Raw genomic sequence first — 26,921 nt, 5'->3', positions numbered from 1 at the left:
CAATTTTTAGATGAGGGAACAAAAAGAAGTCGCTTGGGGCTAGATCTGGTGAGTAAGGCGGATGGTCAAGCAGTTCAAACCGTAATTCGTGGATTTTCGCCATGGCAACCGCTGAGGTGTGAGACGGTGCGTTGTCTTGGTGAAACAGGATTTTCTTTTTCTGCAAATGTGGCCGTTTTTCCGCAAGTTCTGCCTTCAGCTTGTCAAGTAATGATGCGTAGTATGCTCCTGTAATGGTTTTTCCTTTTTGAAGATAATCGATTAAAATAACTCCATGACTATCCCAAAAAACAGTCGCCATCACTTTCCCAGCCGAAAAAACAGTTTTTGCTTTTTTTGGAGCCGGTTCCCCCTTTGCAGTCCACTGTTTGGACTGTATTTTTGTTTCGGGCGTATAATGGTGTATCCAAGTTTCATCTACATTAATTAATCGGCGCCAAAACTCGGACTTATTGCGCCTAAACTGCGCCAACAGAGTGTTGGAAATGTTCATTTGAACACGTTTTTGGTCTAACGTGAGCAAACGCGGCACTCAACGCGCGTACAACTTTCTCATGTTTAAATGTTGATTTAATATGTGACAAACATGTTCTTTTGACATGTTCATAACCTCTGCTATCTCTCTCACTTTAATTCGGCGGTCGACTAGCACCATTTGGTGAACTTTGGCGATGTTTTCGTCGGTAGTTGCAGTTTTTGGACGTCCCGTGCAGAGTCCCCATACACAGAATCCAACTCATCTTTGATTTGCGTAGGCGTATTGCCTTTCAAAAACAAATATTTAATGACAGCTCGATACTCGATTTTGTCCATTTTCATAAAAACACTCACATCAACTCACTCAAACGACTGTTACATAACAACTGCGCGTCCAAAATGGCTGAAACTTTGGTGAGTAACTGTCAACAGATGAACAACGAAATTCACTAGCTTTTATTTACGAGTGTTGCCATCTTCGTGTTGAGGTCGGAAACTTTTCAGACCACCCTCGTACATGTCTAGTATTTTATATAATTCACTCTTTTCGTTTTTAACTTTTTTAACTGTTTCTAAATTGAGAATTTTTAAGAGCACATATAAATGAAATTCACATAAATTATGCAGTCAATTGCTTAACAATGAGAATTATCCTTGCCTTTTTTTTTCGAAAAGTTAACAATTTGTAAAACGAAATTGCACACCGGTTAAATACACAAACTTAAATTCGTATCACGTTCGTTTCGTCGAATTTCCATCTCTATACGTAATTAAACGCTAATGGACCACATTAGACGTGCAAATTGGCGCTTCGAAATCCCCATTACATTTAATAGGTTGTTTGTTGTGCCAAAGGGCGGGAATTTAAAAATATGTCTTCAAACAGTGGCTCGTATACATTACATTATTCATTTTGTCAAGGACCGAAAGAATCGCGGTTTCAGGGGGAAATAAAGTATTATAAAAGTTGACACACAGTGCTCTCGGTGATGCAAAGTCTGGAAAGTCGATAATTCTTTCTAAGCCCGTGGTAGAAAAATATTTGAATAGCCCGAATGCAATTCGAGCGTTCATTAATCACAGTTGACTCATAAAATTCATATAAAATCGGGATTTAACTGCATTTGTAGAACTTTTGTTGAAAACAGTATTTGAATTAGGTGAAATGAAAATATTTTCTTATTACTTACTACTTTATTACATTTTATAAAGATATAAATCCCTCGCCGATTTTAAAGATAAAAGTTAATTAAATTGTCTCAATTTTTTTGTTAAAGTAACTGATAAATTTAATTATAAAATAATTGAATTTTAATATTAAAATGTAGATTTTTAATTAAATTTCTAATGTATTTTTTGTTTTATTCAGGAAATTTCGAAGTATGTATATTTAGAGTTGCTGATTTATTATTACTCTTTACTATAACGAAAAAATTAAAAATACGAAAAATTAAACTGAAGGGTGTATTTTCGTTTCAGGGAAAAACAATAAGATTAATACTGTATATGTAATATGTATACAGTATAAGTATAGTACATACATGATGTTTTTTAACTAGAAATTTTCTGCTTTTATGAAGAAAACACAGATCACTGAGCAGACCTGCCTAAAAAGATTTTCGTAATTATTTATTATCACTGCTTTAATTCACATGAGATATCACTCCTATTTTCATAATAGAATCATTTACTTTGGTGAAAATCCATACAATATGTTCCAGAAATGTTAAGCTGAAATTTTTTGTGTATCGAAATTATAGAACCAATTATTGTGCTTTTACCTTTATGGTTTCTATATAAACGTTGTACTAATGCAGAGACCAGTAATTTTTTTTTTGGAACAGTAATTTTATTTCCTTCATGTTGTCAATTAAATTTCGGTAAAAGATAAAGATTATAGTACGCGAAGCACATAGGCTCAATCTATCGCGCTGACTTCCACTATGCCATTCAAATGGCTACTACGGTGGAAGCGACCTGCTAAAATTTGCCAGGTACTTTATTGCACGAATGTCGCCTACAGAGGGTGAAACACAATGTAAGTCGTCAGTGCCGCGAAAAACAACTACTCCGAGGGCTATTTGCCCCTACCGGCATTGAATTACATTCGCGACACCCAGTACAGATAAAGATTATATTAAAATTTTGTTCCATCGATTGTGATTAGTGTAACTTTTCACGAAATTATTTTCAACCTATCAGCAATGGCATTACCTCGAGAGTAGACGTAACGGTTTGTCATTGTTTATTGTAAACAAATCATTAATATTGGTGACGCTAAGATTTAGGGATTCGTGCAATGTTATTGGCTAAGCTCGGTGGTCACGTGGCTTGTAAACATTTATGAAGGCTCTGTTCATCTAGTACCTACGTGATCATATATTGTGTACTTCTTTTTGTACATAAAATGACAAATAAAGTGACGAAATAAGTGCTGCAGGTTTTAATAAAATTTTGAAAAAAAAAATTAAAAATATAGGAAATTACCCTATTCAGTGCATGCTGTTAGAGGCGGGCCTTTTCATAAGAGTTTAGTGTGACAATACTTATTTATGCTTAAAAATTTGGGCAAGCAATTTAGAATATTTTGAGATGTGACGTTATGTTTAATGAACTAAATTTTCATAAAAATGTAACAATTAAATACATAAATAGGCATTAATGTATTTCATTTATATTCTATTTGCAGGAGTGACCATGTTGAGAAAATTCTCAATATACATATATAATGAAGGTTGGTTACATAAAATTATCGTTATTAAAAAATTAAACATGGGCGCGTAAAGAAGCAATACCATATCTTTTACTCTAATGAGTTTTGTTTTATTTTTTAATATTTGCACCAAATTATAATACTTGATTATTCAATGAACGAGTTTAACTCATTCACACTAATAAAAGCATTATTAAGTACTAGCCAATAGAAAAATTAAATGTCCATGTATTTTACTAATCATCTGAATCACCATATTATAGGCATCTACCTTTGACAATTTGATGAACTATCCAAATGAATTGGCACCTATATTGAATATGCAAGTTTTTGCTTTAAATTATCGTCATTTTTAATAACAATTTATTTATTTTTGTAAACTGATATAAATAATACGTATTATTTAATGAAGTAAACAAAACAAAAAACAACAACAAGTATATGTATACCTACATATAAGACTGAAGAGAAAATAAACCGAAAAAAATTGGTATAGTATTCCCTAAATGCGTTTATTAATCCTCTTAATTAATCTTAGTCCCCTTAAATTAATACCCAAATGAGAAAATACCAAGAAACATTAATTATTATGTAAAAAAAGGTCACAAAAAAAACATAAATTGGAAAAGCCAGTCACTGTCGTCACTTTCCTTGAAGAAGTCATGGTAGAAATATTGAACCTGTTTTAAAGATATCTAAGTTGAAAAAATATGTTTATATGCAATATTTTTTAACTTAGAAAACGAGCACTTTAAGACATGCCTAAAGGTATAGGAGGTTTCCTTGAAATTTAATGACAAATTACCTTGTTCAGTTATTCAGTTCAGTAATTTTTATTTGAATTCATTTTTAACTAGGCTAATAACGAAAACGCAGTACCAAATAAACCACGCTTACATTTTTATTGACACAGATTTACAAATTTTAAATAAACAGCCACCAGTCCATTTAGAAACCGGGAAGTAATTGGATAAAACACATACAAATTTCGCTTCATTAAATTCAGGCCAACAGCGTCGACAGGACAAAATAAAAAACGTGCATAAATCCCAAAAAATACACAAAAAGCCGCGGTCCGCCCGAAACACGGCCTAGCTTTTAATAAATACGTGGCAACGCTAATCTACTTACTGGAAAAAGGGGCGCCCCATTCACGCACACACTCTCAGCGAATCTGACCCTAGATGGTTTGCTTTTAAGTCTCGCCCTCTTGCTGGCCGACAGCAGGGTTGATTTTCTAGCGCCCTGCTGTTCCGCCGGCTGGCACACCACCAAATTCACAGTCTTCGAACAGGCTCGCACCAAGGAAATCACGTGCTCCCTGGGCGCCGACTTGACGTCTTCGCCGTTCACAGACAGGATTTGGTCACCGGGCAGCAACTGAAAATACAAAAAAAAATGATTATACTTAGTTGAAACGTCACATACCAATCATTTTTATTCAGAACAGGACCGTCGTTGTGTGTTTAAAACTGATTTTCACTTAGCGGATAAAACAGCAATAAAATCTCGATTTCAACTAAACTGACACTTTTTAAAAACAGTTCTTAAATTCTTTTTACAAATTCGAGTTGCAGGCGACTGTTTATGTTTTGTTTTCGAAATCCTGTTCGAAGGGTTTCCACGTTTTTGTGAACAGTATCGACTTATTGGAAATGTTAAGTCTGTTCTTTTTATTATTTTAATAAGATGTAGACCGACACTGGTCGATCGTTTTTACTTGACTTTAACATAATTATACAGCTGCCTGAATGCAACTGTTTTTCAGAAAAATTCTTATTATACGGTAAATAAGAGTCCTATGAATGAGTTCTTAACTTTTCGGCTATTAAATACTATCTCACCTACTATTGGTGATTGCGTGATAATTTATTGAACGCAGTATGAACCACGCACAAGCAAAAATTGAATAGTCGTCATAATTTAGAATGGTTTAAAATTAGTTGCCTAAATGTTTTGAAAAATCTGTCATATGGTTTATGCAGACGGAGCACCACCACGTTTTACTTTAAGACTGGCGTTTTATAGACAAGAAATCGCACTTTTAATAAGAAAATGATAGAACAAGTAGATCCATCCAGGAAGCGATTTGGCGTAATGCTACATTTGAGCAACTTGGAAGATCACGAAGAACATGTAAACATCAGAAAATGTATCTCTCCTATTTTATCCAGCAAATTTGTAATGCATGTGCTAATAGTTTCCTAAAAGCATTCTGCGGGGTGTGACTATGTTTGTGTACGAGATTTTTGTGTACGTTCAACAGGTGTGCAAAATTTAGGAAACGTAAGATAAACATACTAGGTAAAAGTATGTTTTTTTCTTCCTTATTTTGAATGTATTGTCAGTTGTCTTATACCCTGAAGAAAGGGTATAAGAAAACTATAACTGGTACACTGAAGAAATATTGTTTCTCACTTGCTTAGATTTTCTAAAATGCTGGACAAAAAATTTCCCATATAATCGGCCTCCTTAAACATCATAACCATTTGAATGAGCATTTTCAAAGTAGATGGATCTGTGGAGCAAAGGAAACTCCCGAGCGTTGGCCACTCCGCTCACCGAATCTAACACCGTTGGATTATTTTCTATGCGGAACTTTATAATCTACATCTGCAAACACCGAGGAAAAGTTGTGGAAATGAATACAACATGGTGCCCATATTTTTTGGACACGTGCAGATATCATGAAAAGAGTTCAATTCAAAGTTCATCGACGAATTAACTTTTATGTCCAAGGAAACGGGGGTCATTTTGAACGTCTACTTTAAGTAAACTGAATTAACTTATCCCAGTTTTTCTTTTTCGTAATATCCGAAAAACGGTTGTTTTAAAGAAAACGTTGTAGAATAAGAATTCTTTATTAATAACAGGGTAGAAAGAAGTTATAGTTTTTGTAGTAACTGTAAGGACAAATACAATACAAATCAATTAAAAAACAATAAGATATCTGTATAGGCATTTTCCTGCGATTAAAACCGGTGGACTGTAGATTTCCGCTTAAGCTACTAAGCACCATTGTTGGTACTGCCAATACAAAAACATAATAAAACGTGACAGAATTGCCCAAAATAGATACAATACAAGATATAATAATTTCCTCATTTTGAGATTATTTTGATAAATTCTAATAAAGTATAACAAACTAAGAATTGTTGTATTATTGACTTTAAATATTTCATATTTTGATTTTATATAGGTAAACTTTCATTTACGGAAACCATCCTTATAATGAGAAGGAAACTACCACCAGAAATTAATAAGTTACTTTTTTTACTTTCTTTAAATAATGTTTTATACAGTCTGTTAATTGAAATAAAGTACTTGAAGTGATTGACTTATCGCTAGTATTTTTATACAATTTTCATCTTTCATTTCCGGGTCATTTAATTAACGTACATAACAGGTAAATATTTCAAAGTGAGCAAGAACTTTGTCGCCACGAGTAAATAGTGTTCTACCAGTTCAAAGTTACACGGTTTGCATACTTCACTGGCAAACTCTAATTAGGAACGTCACAAAGTAATTACCGTTGTTAAGAGTTTCTCTAGTTTATCTTTTAGCTATTAGGAGGGTAACCTCGAGGTGAGGCAAAGTTTGACGGAAGTGGAAAATGAGACAGATTAAAGGTTATTTTAATATTTATTTATAAGATTTAGGACACTGTAATTTAGGCCTTAAGTTTGATTAATTTTTAATGAATATTTATTTGTAATTAATTTGTTATAAATAATTCTACTTATATGTTCATGTGCAAGCTACTTGAAATCGTGTTAAGAAGGAAATATCAAATTTAAAATAATAATTCATGATTTTTTTAATAGAAAACTTGTTGAGCACTACACTGATAAAAATTGTGGAAAATCACATAGGCTATTTTACATATTTGTAATGGTTTTTATAAACGAAAAATGTAAATGAATTGATATCCTGTGTAATTTTACATAATTTTAACATAATTTATCTGTTGTAAACGGGAGATCAACTATGCAATATTGTCGGTGTTAGGTACCCATATATCTTAAACCTAACTTTTATACAGGGTGTGGCGTGTATAATCTATAAAAATTAAACTACAGCTTCCTAACGATATTTGTAATAGAAACGACTTATACGAAGCATTTTTGCGTTTTTTTTTTTTCGTAAATTAAAGTTCAATTATGGATCAAAATATTTTCTGTGGAACGGTCCTGTCCGTGCGCTGTACGATGAGTTGCGTGCTGTTGACCAGCCGCGTAAACAAGTTGTCGTTGAAAGATAGAAAGATACTTCTCAATTTTTGGGAAATTTTTCAATGCAAAAGTACAAACTAAGAAAAATAGATATTTAGATATAACCAGCCACGTAAACAAGTCGTCATTGAAAGATAGAAAGATACTTCTCAATTTTTGGGAAATTTTTCAATGCAAAAGTACAAACTAAGAAAAATAGATATTTACCGTAAGCATCGGTAGTTGCCAACTGCGTGCACTAAACAAACTCCATTAAGATATGGAACAAAATGAAATAAAACTTGCCATTTCTAGAGTTGAATTTGATCCCCATTAGCGCGGGTACAGGCATGGCACCGAGGCACCCAATTTTGGCGAACATTTTCCCAAATTCCAGGTATTCCCCTAATTGTGTCAGCAGCTTCAAGTATACGGTTCAGCAATTCTTCCACCGGAGCAATTGTATTGTAAACCAATGATTTCAAGTGACTCCAAAGTCCATTGGAGTCTGATCGGGTGACCGAGGTGGCCACGGCACAGGACGAAAGCGTTCAATCCATTGCTGAGGAAACATTTAATTCAAAAGTGTCGAGTACTGTGTGGAGAAGAGAAGAGAACTTGTAATGCCACATCGTCCAATAATTCAGGCAACCGGTTCTCCAAAAAGTCAGCATATGTTGGTCCATTTAGTCGTCCTTCAAAGAAATAGGGACCCACAAGTACATTGCCTATTATGCCAGCCCAAACATTTACAGAGAACCGATGTTGAAAATGAGTTACTCTAATCGCGTGAGGATTTTCATTGGCCCATATCATCACGGGTAAATGTCGCCTCATCTGTTACACAAACGTAAGCAGGAAAGTCTACTTGATTGACACATTACCGTAAAAACCATTTGTAAAACCCACTCGTTGATCACAATCCGGAGGTAAAATCTGTTGAACTGGTTGAAGATGATAGGTGTGAACAGCTGGCGCCTTAACATGCGCTGTACGGTACGAGATGAGGTTCCTAATTGTTGGGTCTTTGTCAAGGTTTTCCAACACTGTATCTTCAACATTAAGGTTCATTTGCTGATCACGTCCTTCTCCTCGAGGAATAACACTTCCCGTATCTCGCGGCCGTTGAACGCACCGTAGGATTGTATTTTTTGCACATGGAGGTGACGTTGTGGCCATCGTTCCCGTTACAACATAGGTGTCGCCGCGAGCGCATATTCTCCGGCTGCACCATACACTAACACCATATCGACACGTTCGGAAATAGTAAATGCATTGTTTTCTCAGTTCATTGTAAAACTAGTTTGTGCACAAACCAAAAAATTAAGCAAAGTAAGAAAAAATAATCTCGTTTTTAATGTAATCGGCACGCTATTCTTATTTTTTACTTCTTTATAAAAATTACACTGTCACTATCGTGGAATTATAAAATAAAAACTTGTGTCTGGAATCTTTCACTTTTTGACACTGATGGGTCGATGGACGATGCTTAATATTTAATCATTAAGTGAATAATGAATTCAATACAAATATAAAATCAGTTGACTGCACAAATTTTTTGACAATGTAACCTAACCTTCTTTTAGTATTACTAGTATTAGATTATACTGACTTTAATTATAAGGTTGCATCTTGGGTCGCATAAAATCATTTCCAAAGTTTTTAATAAATAATACAGGGTCGGCCTTCATTTTCGTTGAATAAATGGACTTGAATTTACAAAAAAATATGCGAAGATTGAACTTTTTCGTATATGACTTTCCTATAACAAATATCATCAGGAAGCTGTAGTTCAATTTTTATAGATTATACACGCCACACGCTGTATGAAACAGGAAGGAAAAGGTTAAACAAATAAATATTTTTTGAGAAGATATGTCAAAACATTCAATGTTGCAAGTTGCGGTAAAGTCAATGCACGTGATAATCATTTTGCATTAGTGGGAAATGTTTTATTTTATTCAAAGAAAATTTGTAAAAAATCAAAATGGAAAGATTGTGACAGCATTAGCTTGACAGATCGAGTAGTTTATTAACAGGTTCACTTTTAAAATAGTGCAATATTAGACTTTATAATAAATAAGTATTTAACTCGATGAAATTAATTTTTAGGGTTTTCTTTATGTTAAAATTAAAATTTGCTTTACGGTTACATGGATATTTTAATTTTAATTTATTTTTAAAAATAATTACTATTTCTACTAAAATTGAAGTGCATTAAAATTAAATTTTTGACAAACTCAAAATTTACTCGTACGCGCCTGCATAAATGATTACGTTTCATGTGGACATCGATTGTCAAAATGTATATGTGGGTGAATGGTCACTGGATTCATTTATATCTCAAATTCTACCCAAAGTTACAGTCGGTACGATATTTGTTGAGATAGAATTCCAAGAAGACCGCTGCGTCACTTTCTTGGAATTAACCGCATTCACAACCGAGGTAGAAAGACATTGGCGGAAAATTTCAAGGCACGCCCCTACCGCGGTAAATTGTTATAGTAGTTCCGATAACAGAACTTATTGGCTTATTCTTTTCTTGCAGTTCTCAACAAATATCGTACGGACTGTAAAATATAAGTACATATTTAAGGTTCAGCCTGTAAACTTATTTTATCCAATTTTGATAAACAAAATTTTGTGAATTTGAACGATACTTTGTTTGAATTATTCAATGAATAACTAGTTGTTTTTTATAAAACAATAAACAATTTTTAATTTTCATTTTTATAAGAATGTATGAAAATAATGTTTCTTGAAATATAATTAATACTTCACTCAATTCCCTATCTAGTTTTTGCAATAAAAAGTCAGAGTTGTTCTGCTTTAGTACACAGAGTGTACATTTACATTACTTGAGGCTGCTTATCCTATTTTCAGCACGTTACATTATAATTTGTTCAAATTTTCCAATAAACGAATTACTTTCTAATTTATGGACATGATATTATTCCTCATAAATTAATTTATCAATAAATAAATAAATACCTACAATAATTAATCAATTAAATTAATTTTAGCTGAATAACGAAACGGTAAAATAATCTGTTTCTGGTTTCATAAAACAAAATAAATCAAACCCTCTTATATCGATTGCCTGCAAAAAGAAGACGGAGATACAAACCACGCTCGAGCTAGTTCATTATTTAGAACTCGATGATATTGGAAATATATCTATAATTCTCTCACCATCTGGTTACATAATTATTATTAATTCCGTTTATATTTAGAACCTTGGAGGTGGCATTTCTCGATCAAATTAATTGATTATATAGTTTAATAGTCTCAACACATAATTAGTTGTAATGGCTGTTTTCCACTAAACGAACAGTTGAGTTTATGTCCTGTTTGAGTTTTCTAGAACCTGAAAAACAAAAACAAAACTGAAACAAAACCAAAACTCTTGTTTCCATCAAGCGGGCTACACTTTGTTCGAGTTTTGTTTTTGTTTTCGGTCCTTTTTCACTGGTTGTCGCGAGGAAGTCAGAACACATTTTTCCAATAACCAACCAACATATTTAGAGAAGATTTTTTTATTCTTAGTTATGGCTGGTTTATACTGAAGTCCTTGGAAAAAAAGTGTCTACAGAGTTTCCCACCTCGAACTCCATCGATGGATATCTGGGAAACCACTTTAAGGGTTTTTTTTGAAATTGTGATGGTGTGATACGGATCGTGGGGCCCACCAAGTTAAAATATTTTCAAGGTCATTGTACTTTCGGTTATACCGGAAGTCGATACTAACTTTCTTATTTTAAATGGAACCCCCTGTATATTATTGCATTTTTGGAAACATCATCCATTTTTAAGTTGAAAACATATAGCACACTCCATACTTAGGATTGACCGTTTCCGAGATATTTCGATTTTTAAACAAAAATTGACAGATGCAGACTATCAGCAAAATTTAGTTTTCCCGGTTTATTTTTTGTGCAAATCGGACATTTGGTAGAGGAAGACCTACTTTATCGAATTTGACATGAAAATTTTCCAGTTTTTATACTGGGTGGTCAAAAAAATTTATCGAATATGAAGTTCAGAATAAGTATGTGGAAAACTCGAAATTTTTAAATGGAACCGCCTAATTTTTTGCAATTATATACAGGGGGTTCCATTCAAAATAAGAATGTTAGTATCAACTTCCGGTATAACCGGAAATACGATGACCTTGAAAATATTTTAGCTTGGTAGACTCCACAGTTCGTATCACATCATCACAATTTCGAAAAAAAATCCTTCGAGCGGTTTTCCAGATATCCATCGATGGAGTTCGTGGTATATGTACGGTTAAAGTGTTTACTTGGTTACCTAGTCAAGTAAACACTTTAACCGTACACATATATATTTTTTAATAGCTATAATTCATTAATGATTAAAATATTGTTTTTGGGAAGAAGAAAACGCCAACATAGATATTGGGTTGGATCACTTAAATAGAAAACACAACACGACCGTTTCCACTAAACAGACTTGAGTTTCAAAACACGTCGAAACCTTTTGATGTGACCGCTTTCGAGCGGGACCCGAAAAACAAAAACACGCCAGTCTTCAAAATGTTTGCGAAAAGTTACAGTTTTGTTTTATTCGACACAAGTTTGTGTTTTGTTTTTATTTTGTCCGTTTAGTGAAAAACCGCCTTTTTGTAGCGGGACCCGAAAAACAAAACTCCAACTGTTGCAAACACGTCAGTCTTCAAAAAGTTTGCGAAAAGTTACAGTTCTGTTTTATTCGACACAAGATTGTTTTTGTTTTTGTTTTGTCCGTTTAGTGGAAAACCGCCTTAAGGTGGATTATTTGTCTGTATTTTCTGTGTATTATTATTTCTGTACATAATGTTCTGTCTTATTATCAAAAGAAAAACAAGACATTCAGACTATTAATAGGTGCATTACTTTAACATCCACTATTTATCAAGACCTAACTTCCACTTAAAAATAAATCGCCGAATCTCCAGAGAAATCATATGTGATACTAACCTTATCAACACTGGGTCCTCCTTCAGTTACAAATCTAACAATGACGGGTTTTTCGGAACCTGCCACAAATCCGAAGCCTAAGACTGGTGACCTTTCCAGAGTGACCGCCCTTGGTTCAGGCCTAGGAGCTGGTTCTAGATTTTTTATTACTGGAGTCTCGTACGTTGTTGTTTTGTTGACATGGCTGAAACAATTTAGAGAAATATGTAATTTCCTCTATAATTTGTAAGAAAAACTAAAAATAAATTATTAAGTTCATCATTTTCCAAAGGTTGCTACTTTTCAAATGGTATTTTAAAGTCTTCAGAATATAAACCTTATGAAATGAGGTGTCCACTCCATCACTAGATCAGCATTTTGGGATTGTGGGAAAAAGATAAACTTATATTTATGACAAAATAAAAATAATTTAATAACTAATGTAATTTCGAGCCAAACCAGAATAGGTTTCATAACAAAAAACTAATTCTTTAGTAATGACAACTTTTTAAAGGAACTTTCAGAGTCAACAGAGTCTCACTTTGTTGTAGATGTAGTCAGATTTTACAACGATTACTGTAATTCTTACTGTAATCAAATGCGTGAACATTAAATACCAGCGATCATTTTACTCGCTTACAAGATGCGGGTTTAGAAGGAACTGCTACGAAAATACTGTCGTTAAGTTCTTTAATAAAAATCCATAATAATAGGGCGAATCAAATATAAACGAAACTCAGTTTTACTTTAAAACTCTTGTAAAACAAGATTCTGTAAGTCTGTTGCACGATAACTAATTAACACCTGTTCTTAATAAAAATTGGAGAAATTGAAAAATTGTGCACACCAGTAAAGAAAAATTTTGAAATTCGGGTGAAAAAATATTTCGTATAAAATAATGCATATAGATGTGTGTTCTTATTATGTATTAATGACTATTGTCCATAAATCTTAAACCATAGTTCCTCAAAATCTGAAAAATTTTCTGAATAATTTGGCAATGTCCCAATCTAATAAAGTAATAAAGTAATTAATCGCCAAGATATTAATTATGTCAAATGCAAAAATATAGTGTTTTATTAAAAAAAAGACATTATGACCATCATGCTTTCATACATCATTCGGTGGTTTCAAAATATTTTTTATTTTTTTCTCTCACCTTCATTTTAATATTTTTTATCTCGAATGCCTATGTCGGAGTACCTACTATGGCACATTAAAGTACCTAAATTTGATTAGCCCCATATATTATTATCGCATTTGATACTTCTGGATGTTCAATTAGTTATATTTTTAAAATATATTGTTTATATTTTTTTATTTGAAAAATATAAATACAGGGTGTACCAAAATGAATATCGGGGATTTAAAGCTTTGTAGAAGTTATTACGGTTAACTTACAATTACAAAATATACATCAAATGAACGAGCAACTCAAACACTTTCCTCAATTACACGAAGCTGAACCAGAGAACTTTATTTGACAGCAAGATGGTGCGCCCCCTCATTGGCATGCCTTCGTACGCGATTGGTTAAACAACGTTGTTCCCGACAGGTGGATTGGTCGCAAGGGGCCAGATGACAGAGCTTGTTTCGCATGGCCTCCAGGTTCACCAGATCTGACGCCATGCGATCGGATGTATGTGCCTCCGCTACCCAGTTGACCTAAACGACCTACGACATAGGATTGAAGCTGCAGTTGCGTCAATTACTCCAGACACACTGAGCAAGGTTTGGGACGAACTCGGCTATCGACTCGATGTGTGCCGTGTGACGGAGGGTGCTCACATTGAACACTTGTAGGACAAACTGTTTGAGTTGCTCGTTCATTTGATGTATAATTTGTAATAAAACCCCGATATTCATTTTGGTACGCCCTGTATATTACATATTTTCTGAATAGTTTTGTCTAGATACGAATTTTTAATTCATTTAAAGTACATTGTTTTTTTGGGTTGTTGTGCCGTGAATTATGTCCCTGGCCACGGCCAGTTACAAAAGATTGCACTTTCTTAGCCTTAGCTATGAATATTTGGCCTACCCTTGTTGTTCTCGAGCTACACTCTGGGGGGGGGGCGGACTATCAGAATGCCTGGACCAACCCTAATGTTCATTTCGGTTCTGGTAGTTAGTTCTAAGGCCACTACAGTAGCAGCCTAAAACCAACAATAAGAACCGAAATAACATTATGGCGGGCCTAGGGGTTATGATAATGGGTTCACCTCCGCAGAGGCTAGCCCGAGAATAAGAAGGGAAAGTAAAAAACCACACTGCGCTTTCCGTAGAGCATTCTTTTTACCTCTTTATGCTCTGGACTTATTGATTACTACTTATTTCCACGAAGCAAATCAATAGTTTTGGAGCAACAAAATATTTTAAAAAAAGCAACTATTCTGCGGATTAAATTTCTGACCATCATTGAATTACATCCACAATATCCTTTAGGCAGCTAAATCATTCGTGAGAATCGTCAGACAGAGTCCAGTTTCAAACTTATTAGTCCTCATCATAGGTAAAACTTCAGATGAACGGTCTATTTGGATGTATATCTACCGATATAGTTACCTACTGAACTGTTTTGATATAATTAAGATATAATATAATTTGTAGGTTACACCCACACTCAATAAAATGTGTCAAAATTGTATGATGGATCGTGAAAAATATCATAAAAATATCAAAATATCATGAAAATTCCAAAGGTGCTATAAACAATGCAGGAACCATTGGACCAAATGTGTGCAAGTAGAAAATTATTTAAAAAAACGTATTTATTATTAGCCCTTGTACTTTTTCTTTATTTCGAAGGTGTTAATCACATTCAATTTTTTTTTTAATTTATCAAATGAAGTTAATGCATTTTGAAGCCCAAAATCTAGATATACAAAAAATATTTTACCTCTTAGATAAGACATTTAACAGATGACATTGTGTGAAACAAATACTCTGAGAGCTACATGCCTCGACTAGCACCGAATTATATCAATTATTGTCTAGATATATTGTCAACACTTTTAACAATGCCATTTAAATTTTAATTTTTAATTTTTTTCTAAATGTTCTGTTAATATTTATTATCCTCAAAATGCTGAAATAATTGAGATCTATATATCATGGCTACATTTCCGTGTTGGTCTTTATCATACATGATGTCAGAACAACTACAAAATATATTTCTTTGAATGATTTTATTATTTAATGATTTTCAATTAACATCTTGATTTTTGGTATCAAAGAACTTGATTTGATAACATTTGAATGGATGTGCTGAATTGGCTTAACACCTTTAAGACGAAGGAAACTACTTTGAAAAGTTTTTATAGAAGTTTGTTACTCATTTACTTTATTGTCGAACTTCGTATTTATATTTTTTATATAAAAAAAATTGTCATTTGCAGTAGGGAACCCTGTACACGTATATTGGGTGATTCGCTCCTACATTTGGTTAGGTGAAAGCCAGCTTCATTTTTCTGCAAAACTCAATCCATTTTAACAAATACCTATTGACCGTAGCACGAATCCACTGCCACATAAAGCACGTAGACCTTTTATCAAACTCCCCTCATTTTTCTAACTCCATCCGCGCCACTCTATTGTATCCTTCGTATATAAATGCTAGGTAATTCCAATGCAACAACAAACCACAACGGCTCGTTTTTAACCTAAAAATATAGACCGGAACCCCCAATATGCTCTTTCGCCTCTGCTCTAAATGAAAAGCGCTCTATTTTTGTCTCCGCGACCGAAACAAAAAAGGGACGGGGTTTAGTTGCGTTATAAATTGTCCAGCCCTTTCCGTAAACACGACTGTAAATCACTGGTGTTTATCATCTTGATCAAATTCGCAGATTAATAACTGGGAACGAACGGTTCGCTCGGGATGATTGTTGTATACCGCACTGTAAAATGGGTCAATCGGTACCCTAAATTTACTACGTAAATTAGATTGTTTTCGGCTTTTGCCAAATATGCCGATCCTGTACGTGTATGTTGAATTGAACTTTACTAACTTATCATATTCGTTAAATAAATAATCACGTTACGTTATATTCGTTCATTTAAGAGATGTTTTATTTTATTATATTATGGTTCAATTTTTTATATTCTATGAATACTAAAGTTTGACATTTGTGTACGAAGCCAGTGGCGTTACTCAGAAATTTAAAAGTATTTTATCTATGTTAAATATACGTATTAGTTTAGTTTTACTTGGTGGCACGTAAATTGAGGATCTTAGCATATATAATATACATTTTCGGGTAAATATTGGCAGAAACTTTTTTCCACTTTGTTTTACTTTTTTGCCAGCACTACCTGTTGTTAAATTTGTAATATCTACTCAATGCACGTTTATAATCTTTCCGATCTCAATTGAAGAGCAAAGAGCTAGGCGGTATGTACCAGGTTCGGTCGCTACACGCAACTCGGCATTGAAGTATGTATTTGAAAAATTTATTCCCATATTTATTTAGCCATACCCATATACAGGTCTGGTTGCCCAGTTGAAGAATGGGCGCGCGGGCTAACGACGAACAAACACAGCCGCACTGGGCGACCGGTCATACATTTCAGTTGTCGACAAATTGCGGAAGGTGTTATAGATCATTGCGTAAAGAGGAAGCGAAAACAAAAATTTAAGAATATTGATGACATGACGAGAGACGTAATTCGGCGGACAATTTATAATGTATATAAAGAAAATTGGGGACATAAATAATAATTAACATATGTTGTTGGCCAAATGAACATTATAATAGAAATTTTCTACACATTGTATATAATTATATATATTATTTTTTTACCTTTAGCAGAAAACTTTTTTATGGACGCCTATGAAACTCATTAAATTTTATTGCTAGATTATGTTCAACTGACTTCGGAAAGACTACACCTGAATTATTAAAATGGCTTCTATAGTGGTCTCCGTCAAACACATTTATAAATAAAAATTCAACAGAACTATACTAAAATATGTCCATATCATTATTGTTCCTATCTCTAGTTATGTGTACACACTATCCACAGGGTTTTTTCACACTAAAATGAGGTTAAATAATAAACATATCCAATATGGTAGCTGTAAGAGTAATTATCTTTATGCATTCGACTTTTACACTGTTAAACATCCTCAAAAAAAGTCGTTTTACAAACACATTTTATTATTCGCAGCGTATCAAACAAATATTGAATAAACGTATTATTTTGATAAACATATCTCCAACAAGACATTTTGACTTTAGATGAGTTGATGAACAAAACGAACCACGGTCCGTGATGCTAACCTCGTTGCCCTATTTGCGTATCGAAGTATCGAACTCTAATGATCACCTTAGAGAATAGGGTACTTCCTTAAATGAATGATAATAATGTCTTTATTTTTGAAAATTGTACAAAACAAAATACAATTTCGCCTACATAAGGTGAAGTCTAGCCTATGGATACGGTACTTGATGATGACACTCTACTGCAAACGTAAAATAAAAAATGTCTTTAAATATGAATACCCAAACAATTTCTATAGTATTTTACACTGCGATTTAGATGGCAGTGGCAAGAACAGCCAATAATAGCGGCTTGTGATACACTCACAGACGTATTATTATCCCATTGTTTTGTATCTCTTTTTGCACAAAATGTTAGAAAATAAAATATGCAATGTAATGGATGTTAGGTAAATGAATCAGGCAAAAAATAAGGACCTAATAGTACCTGTTTTGTCCTTTTCTATAGGACGCACTAATTGCCACTTGTCATTAGAATAAATATAGCTTAAACTTTTTTGTTTTTCATATCATATCGGTCGATAGCCGCACGGTTTAAGGCGTCAGTACTTAAATCGATGTGTCGATCTGCCCGGGTTTCGAATCCCGCGGCCGGTAGACCGTAGATTAGCTATGCTTGTACGGAGGATTGGCACCCTCTGTGCAGGTATGGTAGGGTGGAAGAATGTTGGCTTGGGTCAATGTGAGAGATTGACACCGGTTGGCATTTGACCACCCCCCTAATTAATGAGGTTTTCCAGGTTTCCCTCATTCCTGCACTGAATGGTGGTTAGGGCCTACCAACATAAGTCGTTCCTGGGCGCAAATGCGGCCTACGTAATAATAATATGCCGCCTCCTCTCCCGCACAAGTCTCCGACTTCTGGGCTAATTCTCGCAGTTAGAATGAGGAGTAGAAATATTATTATTATTATATAGTAAATGAAACAGAGGACATCATTTTGAAAACATAACTTTTTATTTAGTATGACAAAATTAACGAAAAATTAACAATGGTAATTGAAAAATTTGGCAATGTTAGGTTAAAAGTATAATTTTTTTAAATTATACTTTAACATAAAAAAATATATAAACTAACTCAACGCAAAATTCCATTTATCTTCCATAGAGATGAACCAGTTGGTAGGGGACAATTGGAGGTCTAATTTAAATTTTCGTAATTAATTTACATCTACACCTTTCTTGCAACCAATGGCCCTATATAAGATTTTGGTCATTTTATAATCTTCCAAGTTGCTGACGCATTAGTTTTCGTGAACACCATGGTTCCTATGCTTATCTAATATCCATCCATCAAACTGGATGTGAGATGCATGGTTGTATTGCTAGCAAAAAAATGTTGAACCATTTTTCTGGTTAAAAACTCTATTGGATAAACTGCATCATCAGTTGTCTACCAATTTGATGCATACGGTCGGCATACATTTATGGTTAATTTTCTTATTTAATTTTTTCGAAAACAGAAGCATTTAGACCATCAGTTGCTTAATAAAAGTTGCTCATTTTCGTGCCCTCTATCACCTTTTTCAAGAAACATCTTGTATATATTTTGCAATGTTTACGTAAATAATAACGACTGTACCTGCACGTATTAAGATTCAGTCTCATGTCTTTATGATTTTATTAGAAATAAAAATACAAAAGTAACAAGATTCAAAGTCNGGAGGTCTAATTTAAATTTTCGTAATTAATTTACATCTACACCTTTCCTGCAACCAATGGCCCTATATAAAGTTTTGGTCGTTCTATAATCTAAGCTTCTGACGCATTAGTTTTCTTGAACACCAAGGTTCCTATGCTTATCTAATATCCATCCATCAAAATGGATAGGGGATGCATGGTTTTATTGCTAGCAAAATAATGCGATGTTGAACCATTTTCCTGATTAAAAACTGTTGGATAAACTGCATCATCCAGTTGTCTACCAATTTGATTTTATTTTAGGCCGGGGTTACTTCAGCTTTCAGTGTATTTAGTTTATAAAGAAACACAATAGCATATGATCTTAAATTCAGTGATGTATGGAGTACATAAATATTTAAAAACATTTTGAACACTTCCTTGTATACAAGATGTTTCTGAAATAAGTGCGATCCTTGAAAAGTGTGACAGAGAGCACGCGAAGGTATAAACAAATTTCAAGCCGTGCCTGGTGTGGCAGCCAGCTGTACCTTTGATATCGAAGTTGCCGCGCGCTATAGTTCGAAAGTGCTGATGGTGGTTTTGACGGTTTAAATTTTGTGTTCGAAAATGCTGAAAATTATTCAAATCTCGTTTAAAAGTAACATAAAAATAAATACTTATCAAAATTGTTTCCATGTGCTAATAAACATGCTTCCAAACGACGGTCAAAATTCTGTCACCAAAAACACCACACCACACATTCACTGAAAACCGCTGCTGAAACCGAGATCTCTGTACAACATGAGGTTTTGCATCACACCAATAAACATTTTATACGCCGGTTAAGTAATACTGCAACATACAATGCACGTGCACAAGATGCATAGGGTCGGCATACATTTATGGTTAATTTTCTTAATTAATTTTTTCGAAAACAGAAGCATTTAGACCATCAGTTGCTTAATAAAAGTTGCTCATTTTCGTGCCCTCTATCACCTTTTTCAAGAAACACCTTGTATATATTTTGCAATGTTTATGTACATAATAACGACTGTACCTGCACGTATTAAGATTCAGTCTCATGTCTTTATGATTTTATTAGAAATAAAAATACAAAATAATAAGATTCAAAATGTCTACCTCATTCCTACCTCACATTGAATAAAACAAGAGCCGGGAATTGGGGTGTTAAATTATATACTTCCTCAAGAAACAACACTAAAAAATTTTAGATGTTCTACAGCATCTACGAATTTGTAAATAATAACCTTAATAAAATGAGTCGTTTTTATATTTTGTGTATAGTTATCTAGTTGTCATATATTAAATTATTNGTGTACAAAAGAAATCCGTAAGTACGCCTGGCAACATTACCAAAGTCTTGTTTATATGTTGCTACGATACGCTTAGGTATGCGGGCCGCTGTATTTGATTCTTCCTAAAATTCTGCTGGTGGTGTACTCTACCGGCAATTCGGAAATTTAAAACTGCTGGCCTATTCCAGGAGCGGTCTGTGGCGATAGCTATTTTGTCTGTGGTTGGACCTACCTACTCATACTAATAGAGGAAAATTTACCTCATTGTCAATCGGGTGTGGACAGAAATTGATACATTATTGATGAAATTGAGTGAAAATACGTTCAATTTTTCTTACAGTGCATTTTAAATTTATTTAAACGTCGAAAACATTACTTGGAAATAAAAGTACAATAATTGTTTTAAAGTAAAGTCTCAAAATTAGATCAAACTAATCAAACCGATTAATTTTGTTTACATACTTAATTGCCAAGAAGTATTATTAGCTTAAAAGCTTATAAATGAATGTATGAAACGAGAATTCATCCGAACATTTAAAAGTATTTAAAAAGTAAAACTTATTTTTGTGAAACAACAAAAGATTAGCTCGGGTCTGACTTTTCCCTAAAGAATTCCCCTTTAATCCAAATTATGCCATAAACTTAATGAATCATTCGTGAGAGTTTCCCAGCAAAACTCAAAGATTTAATAGCGTTTACTTCAGTAATTTGGGAGTCGGCAATAAAAACAACTTTAAAACTGCCAACTTCCCATTCCGCCGTTACAGTGTGTCAGACTTTTACAAATACCGCTCGTCCTCAAACCACTTTTAAAATGCATCTCGCGATTTCTCAAGGCGATGCATTAATCTTGTGCACAAATTGCAATTTCCCGAGCAGTATTAGCCAAATCAATCTTGTAAGAGTAACAGATTTCATAAAACTTAAAATAATTTAACTTATCTTGAACGAACGACGAGCAACTCGTTATGCTTAGTATATTTTAGAATAATAATTTCTAGTGAATACTGTTACACCCAAAATTTTGAATTGCATTACAAGAATACATTTTTAGTCCAGTCGGTATCTATTTTAAAAGTAGGTTGTATGGATGTTTCATATAGTAACGCTAATTTTTGTTGGAAATAGTTCTAAATATTTTGTAAAATGATAATTGCGATATGCGCCCGCTGGAAAAGTTGTGCATAATTGTTAGCGCAAGAAAATGTAAAAAAAAATTAAAAAGGCGCATTTTGCTCCCTTTTTTCGTGTATAACTCGGAAAATATTGACATTAGAGAAAATAGTCAAAGGACAAAATGTTTCGTTTTGAGATTTTCTTCAAAATAAAAGTGGTCCGATTTTTTTTTTTATACATTATTGTTGCTGCAATACAGTATAGGCCGAAAATATATTCTTGAAAAAAGATGTTGTTTTCATGAATTTATTTCGGATCTTGACTTTAGAGCAGCCACATAAAAAGTATGGTTCTGAGTACTTCATGATATAGCAGTACTGCACAAATTTTTTCATCGAAATCGGCAGGGTATTTTTTGCACAATTCGATTGTTAATTAAGAAAATACTTACAGAATTATACTTATTTTTCAAGTCTTTCTCACGGTAAAACCAATGATTATTTTGAGCTCCCAATTTTTATACATACATTTTGGAGTCTCACCTATCAATCCCCATTCAAAAATTTTCGATTTTATCCATTTTAGCAACAATTAGAATTTTTTCTAAATTTCTTCGAAAAAATACTTATAAACATTTAGAGCTTAAGCTACCATATTTGCGTATTCTTCAAATATAATTATATGATCAAATAGAGGAAGGATTGACGAACAAAATCCACTTTTGATCTTGTGGATACGATAAATCGTCATCGAGATATGAAAGCTCAAAGTTGAAGTAAGTTTACGGCAAAACAACGTACTGTACAATAACAATCAAAGTGATTTTGATTGAAGCAAAGGCTTTATAACTATGAAAATTTGTTTAAATCGGAAATATATTTTAACTGTTCTGATGAAAAAAAGATTGATACATTTCACAGGAATCGAGCAGAGAGTCAAAGAGTGTGAAGTGGGGGGACTATGCGAGCGGTGCAGCATAATTAAAAAAAAATTCTACATTTTCTTACGCTAACAATTATGCACAACTTTTTCAGCGGGCGCATATCGCAATTATCATTTTACATAATATTTAGAACTATTTCCTACTAAAATTAACGTTACTATATAAATCATCCATCCCGGAATAGATACAGACTGGACTATTTTATTAAATTATTATTAAAATGTGCTAATTTTTAAAAGTATTGCCGGAATAGAAGTTTTAATAAAGTCATATTTAAATAAAAACAAAGTTAGTACATATTTACATTTTGGCTTTTACATATTTAACTTTAAATCTGTTCTGCGATAGAAAATTTCGAATGCAGAGCTTGTTTAATATATGCAATAAATCACTTAGAAGTCTATGAACTTTAAGTTAAACAAAATTCAAATTCTTCTCTTGAATATCGACTCTGAGTTAAAGTTGAAGGGTGGAATATTTTATCAAATTCAGGCGACATTTTTACGATAAATATAGGAAGAATTCGTTTCCATAGTTGGAAGAGTCATATAACATAAAAAAAGAAGGAAAAGAGCTCATATTATGAATATGTCCTAAAAAGCGATATAAGGGAGCTATCTCTGTTCAATTTTTACTTAGAACTGTTTTTCATGAACTAGATTAAAATTAGAGAAAGCTGCCACTTTCAAATAATAGCTTTTATTTTCAGTAATTCATGTACCAAAATATATATCCATATCTAAAGCGATTCCAGAAATACAAAGCAAAAACCCATTCTTAGTGCTATCACGGATACTATGTATATTTCTATTGACAAGTAAAATTTAACCATTTTGATGCAATTTGTCTCATAATAATACGCAATACATAATATAAAATTGCATGTGTTATAATTTAAAGATAAGTAGGTAATTTTTTTTTATATTATAGACATGTAAATTTAAAATGCATATCGATTTCTTAAAATATATGATAAAGAACATAGTAATTCAGTATTTCTAATTGTAAGTGTAAAACTCATAAAACGAGCACCAAGATTTAATGGATTTTACCTATTTCTGCTCTAGTCTGTTTGAATAAAGAAAAACAAAGGTTCGAGTGGAGTTTCTCCTAAGAACTTAAATGGGTTTCTAGAGCTCATACTCTTAATCCATTATAATCAGTTAATATTTTATTACCCTTGTACCTATACACTTTAAAATTTTATTATAGCGATTAAGTTTGATGTCACAGATGTAGTTTAACTTCATTGGATATAATTAAATGTGTGTATATTGTTAAGATAATTTAATACTTAACTGAATATTAAACTAAATATCAATCAAATTTAAATTGAATTTCGTTAAAAATTATAATTAATTGTTTAATTATTAGGAAATTAGGAATTTTTAGATTTGTAATTTTTTCATAAGAACTTGTTTTCGTAAAAATGTTCCTGCATGCACTAAAACTCTTTTTAGATAACTAAACATTCAAACTATCTTAATGTTGTTTAAAAGCCTCGTTTTTTTACCAAATAATAAAATTTTATAGCGACTACTGTTAACTTATTCTTTTGCATTTACTTTCTTCATTTTTCAAGCACTCTATTTAAAACAAAAATTTATGGTAACTGAATTTCTAAATTTATGGTGATATAACCAAAATTAATTTTTGTGCGTTTGAATTTATTAAACATTGAAACAAAAATCAATACTTTATACAGGGTGATATCCAATATATTGCATTAAATCTAAAAATTGTTTCTATTCAAAAATAATGATACAAGTTCTTTTGATACTTTTTGGAAAATTCGATATTAACGGAGTCTCATAACAAAGTTATTTTAGTAGATTTTATCATAATTTTTTTTTCGCTTTCTCTTTAAAATTTAGTATATCTGTTTCTGGTATTAACAAACTACATACGTGAATGAAAATCATCAATCAGAAAATCAGTCAGAACTTATGTGTGCGTTTTTTCTTTAATTAAGCCCTTTAAGCTCTTTAAAGAAGCTTCTTGTGGAAAATCAGTAACACTCACGGTTTCCAGAAAAAAAATTGATTTAATATTCTAGGGCACTCTTATCTTAAAAACGGATAAAATTGAGGTGTTTTGCAATAAAAGCAGAATTTGAAATAAAAGAAATCTACAGAGCTTCGTAAATGATTACAAGCCACGTCGCCAGTAATTTTGTTTGAAACAGTAATTTTATTTCCTTCACGTTGGCAACTAAATTTCGGTAAAATTGAAATAATAAGATCAATATTACATTAAAGCAAAATATTCTGTTTCACCAACTGTGATTGGTGTAATTTTTCACGAGATAGTATTCAACTAATCAGCGATCGCATTATCTCAGGCGTAAACGTAACGGTTTGTCAGTGTTCATTGCAAACGAATCATTAATATTGGTGACGCCAAGATTTAGGGAATTTTCGTTACTAGGACCAGTCCTGCAATGTTGGTTGCCTAAGCTCAGCAGTCACGTGGCTTGTAAACATTTATGAAGGCTCTATATATTTTATGCAACTGTAGGCACTAATATCTATCTAATTATTTTAAATAATTTATAAAAATTGAAATATTTAAAAATAATTCACATAGAAAAGAAAATATAGTTCCAAGTGCCTATTACAAAGCATTAAACGAATTTTTAATCGGAAACGATTATTCTTTTCGTAAGATCTTTTAAATGATTTGATTTTATGAAAAAACTACAAACAAATGAGTTTTGATCAATAAAAGCAACTTGAGACCTATAGGGTTTTTGAATAATAATATTTTTTTGTTCGTAAATATAGTTTGCAACCCATAATAACCACACCAAATAACAAAGAAATCGTTTAATTCAAATTTTTGTAAGAATTGTTTTACTTGTTTGACCTAAAACAACTTGTGTTTTCGCAGAAGAAAATCTGGAATCATACAAAGATTTTACTCATATAAACACTTTTCCAAAATGTTTACTTTACGCAATACTTTTCTTTCTTCAGTTTGAGGACACATAGCATCCAACTCGCTTGTGTTTATTTAAGCTTTCTTCATGTTTTTACTGAAACTTTTATCCGTTGAGCATCGGAATCTCTCCAGATATCTTAGTAACTACAATGTAGTTGTTTGTAATGTCCTCGAGCATTGTTGTACAAAACATTTGTGTTTTTATTTGGCTTCCCGATTCATTAATATGGATAGGAAAGCTACAAAAAGTGGTTTAAAAGTTTAAATATCAAAACTTTTCGTTAAAACTGTTTCATAAAATCAAAATTTAAAAATATCATTATTAAGGAAATAATGGAAACGGAAAAAACAATATTTTAAAATCCGTTAAAAATTTGAACATTCCAGGGGGGAAATATATTAGTCCAAAAATTGATCCTCCTCCTCCCTCCTTGTAGGTAGGATAGGGGGTAACTTTGATATCTTAAATAGGAACCCCTATTTTTTTTTAATTTGAATTCTGCGGCTGAAAGTACGTAGGATTTGTCTGAATATTTTTTTTCGATTCATGTCGCTATAATCGATTCATGATAGATGGTGCTGTAATCGACCATGAGAACCTATGGATAATCATTTTCACAGTAACTAAATCTATTAAAGGTTCCTCACCTTACGTTGGCCAATATTTCTGGGGTTATTAATTATTTATTTGGTATTAAACTAAGAAGAATATGTCATAGTAAACTTCAAATACTTACTTGATATAATAAGTTCTTCCTGAGTCATCTAGCGCTCTTTCCCAACCATAAGGCAAAGCGTCCTCCCCAGTTTTCCAAGCTTCCACTGGAGGTAACCAACCTGCTGTCCGAGTAACATGGCTGTAACAAAATAAATAGTAATTAGATTTGCTCTAAAAAATATTCAGTAATATTACATATTCTTTACACACCGACAGGTTAATCATATTTTGATGCAAAATAATATACCACAACAATAATTACCAAGACTCCATGCAGTAGAAAAATTACTAGGTTAATCAAATTAATGTATATAATGAATTTCTTTACTATCGAGTTATATTTATTATATTATTATATTTATTATATTTATTTATATTTAATTATATTTTTATAGTTTCCAAAACTTTTGTTACTCTTGTTAGTTTTCAAACAAAACACGAATAACTATTAATAGACTAGGCGGTATCTGTTTTGATTTGGGTGAATCGTATATCCACGGAGATTTTTGGCTTTTTGGCTTTCAAATATCACTAGAAATGAATTTCTCTTTCTATGCGCATAAAAAAAAACGTGGGCTTAACTTTTGGCGGCACAATATGTTAAAAAAATTCGAAAAAATCGCAA

General features: G+C 32.6%; 1 protein-coding gene across 1 annotated transcript in view; it reads right to left on the bottom strand.

The window, feature by feature from the left end:
- The window catches only part of LOC108913553 (FERM and PDZ domain-containing protein 4), a 48,594-nt gene extending 22,025 nt beyond the window's left edge, over window positions 1-26,569 (bottom strand). The window contains 4 exon segments of the mRNA XM_018719121.1: window positions 4,322-4,570; window positions 12,381-12,564; window positions 26,316-26,435; window positions 26,559-26,569. Coding sequence (XP_018574637.1) covers window positions 4,322-4,570; window positions 12,381-12,564; window positions 26,316-26,435; window positions 26,559-26,569 — 564 coding nt within the window.
- Between the last annotated feature and the right edge of the window lie 352 nt (window positions 26,570-26,921).

Source organism: Anoplophora glabripennis, unplaced genomic scaffold (assembly GCF_000390285.2).
Source record: "Anoplophora glabripennis isolate ALB-LARVAE unplaced genomic scaffold, Agla_2.0 scaffold34, whole genome shotgun sequence".
Classification (NCBI taxonomy): domain Eukaryota; kingdom Metazoa; phylum Arthropoda; class Insecta; order Coleoptera; family Cerambycidae; genus Anoplophora; species Anoplophora glabripennis.
Note: the sequence above shows the minus strand (reverse complement) of the source record. Positions and strands in the feature narration are given on the sequence as shown.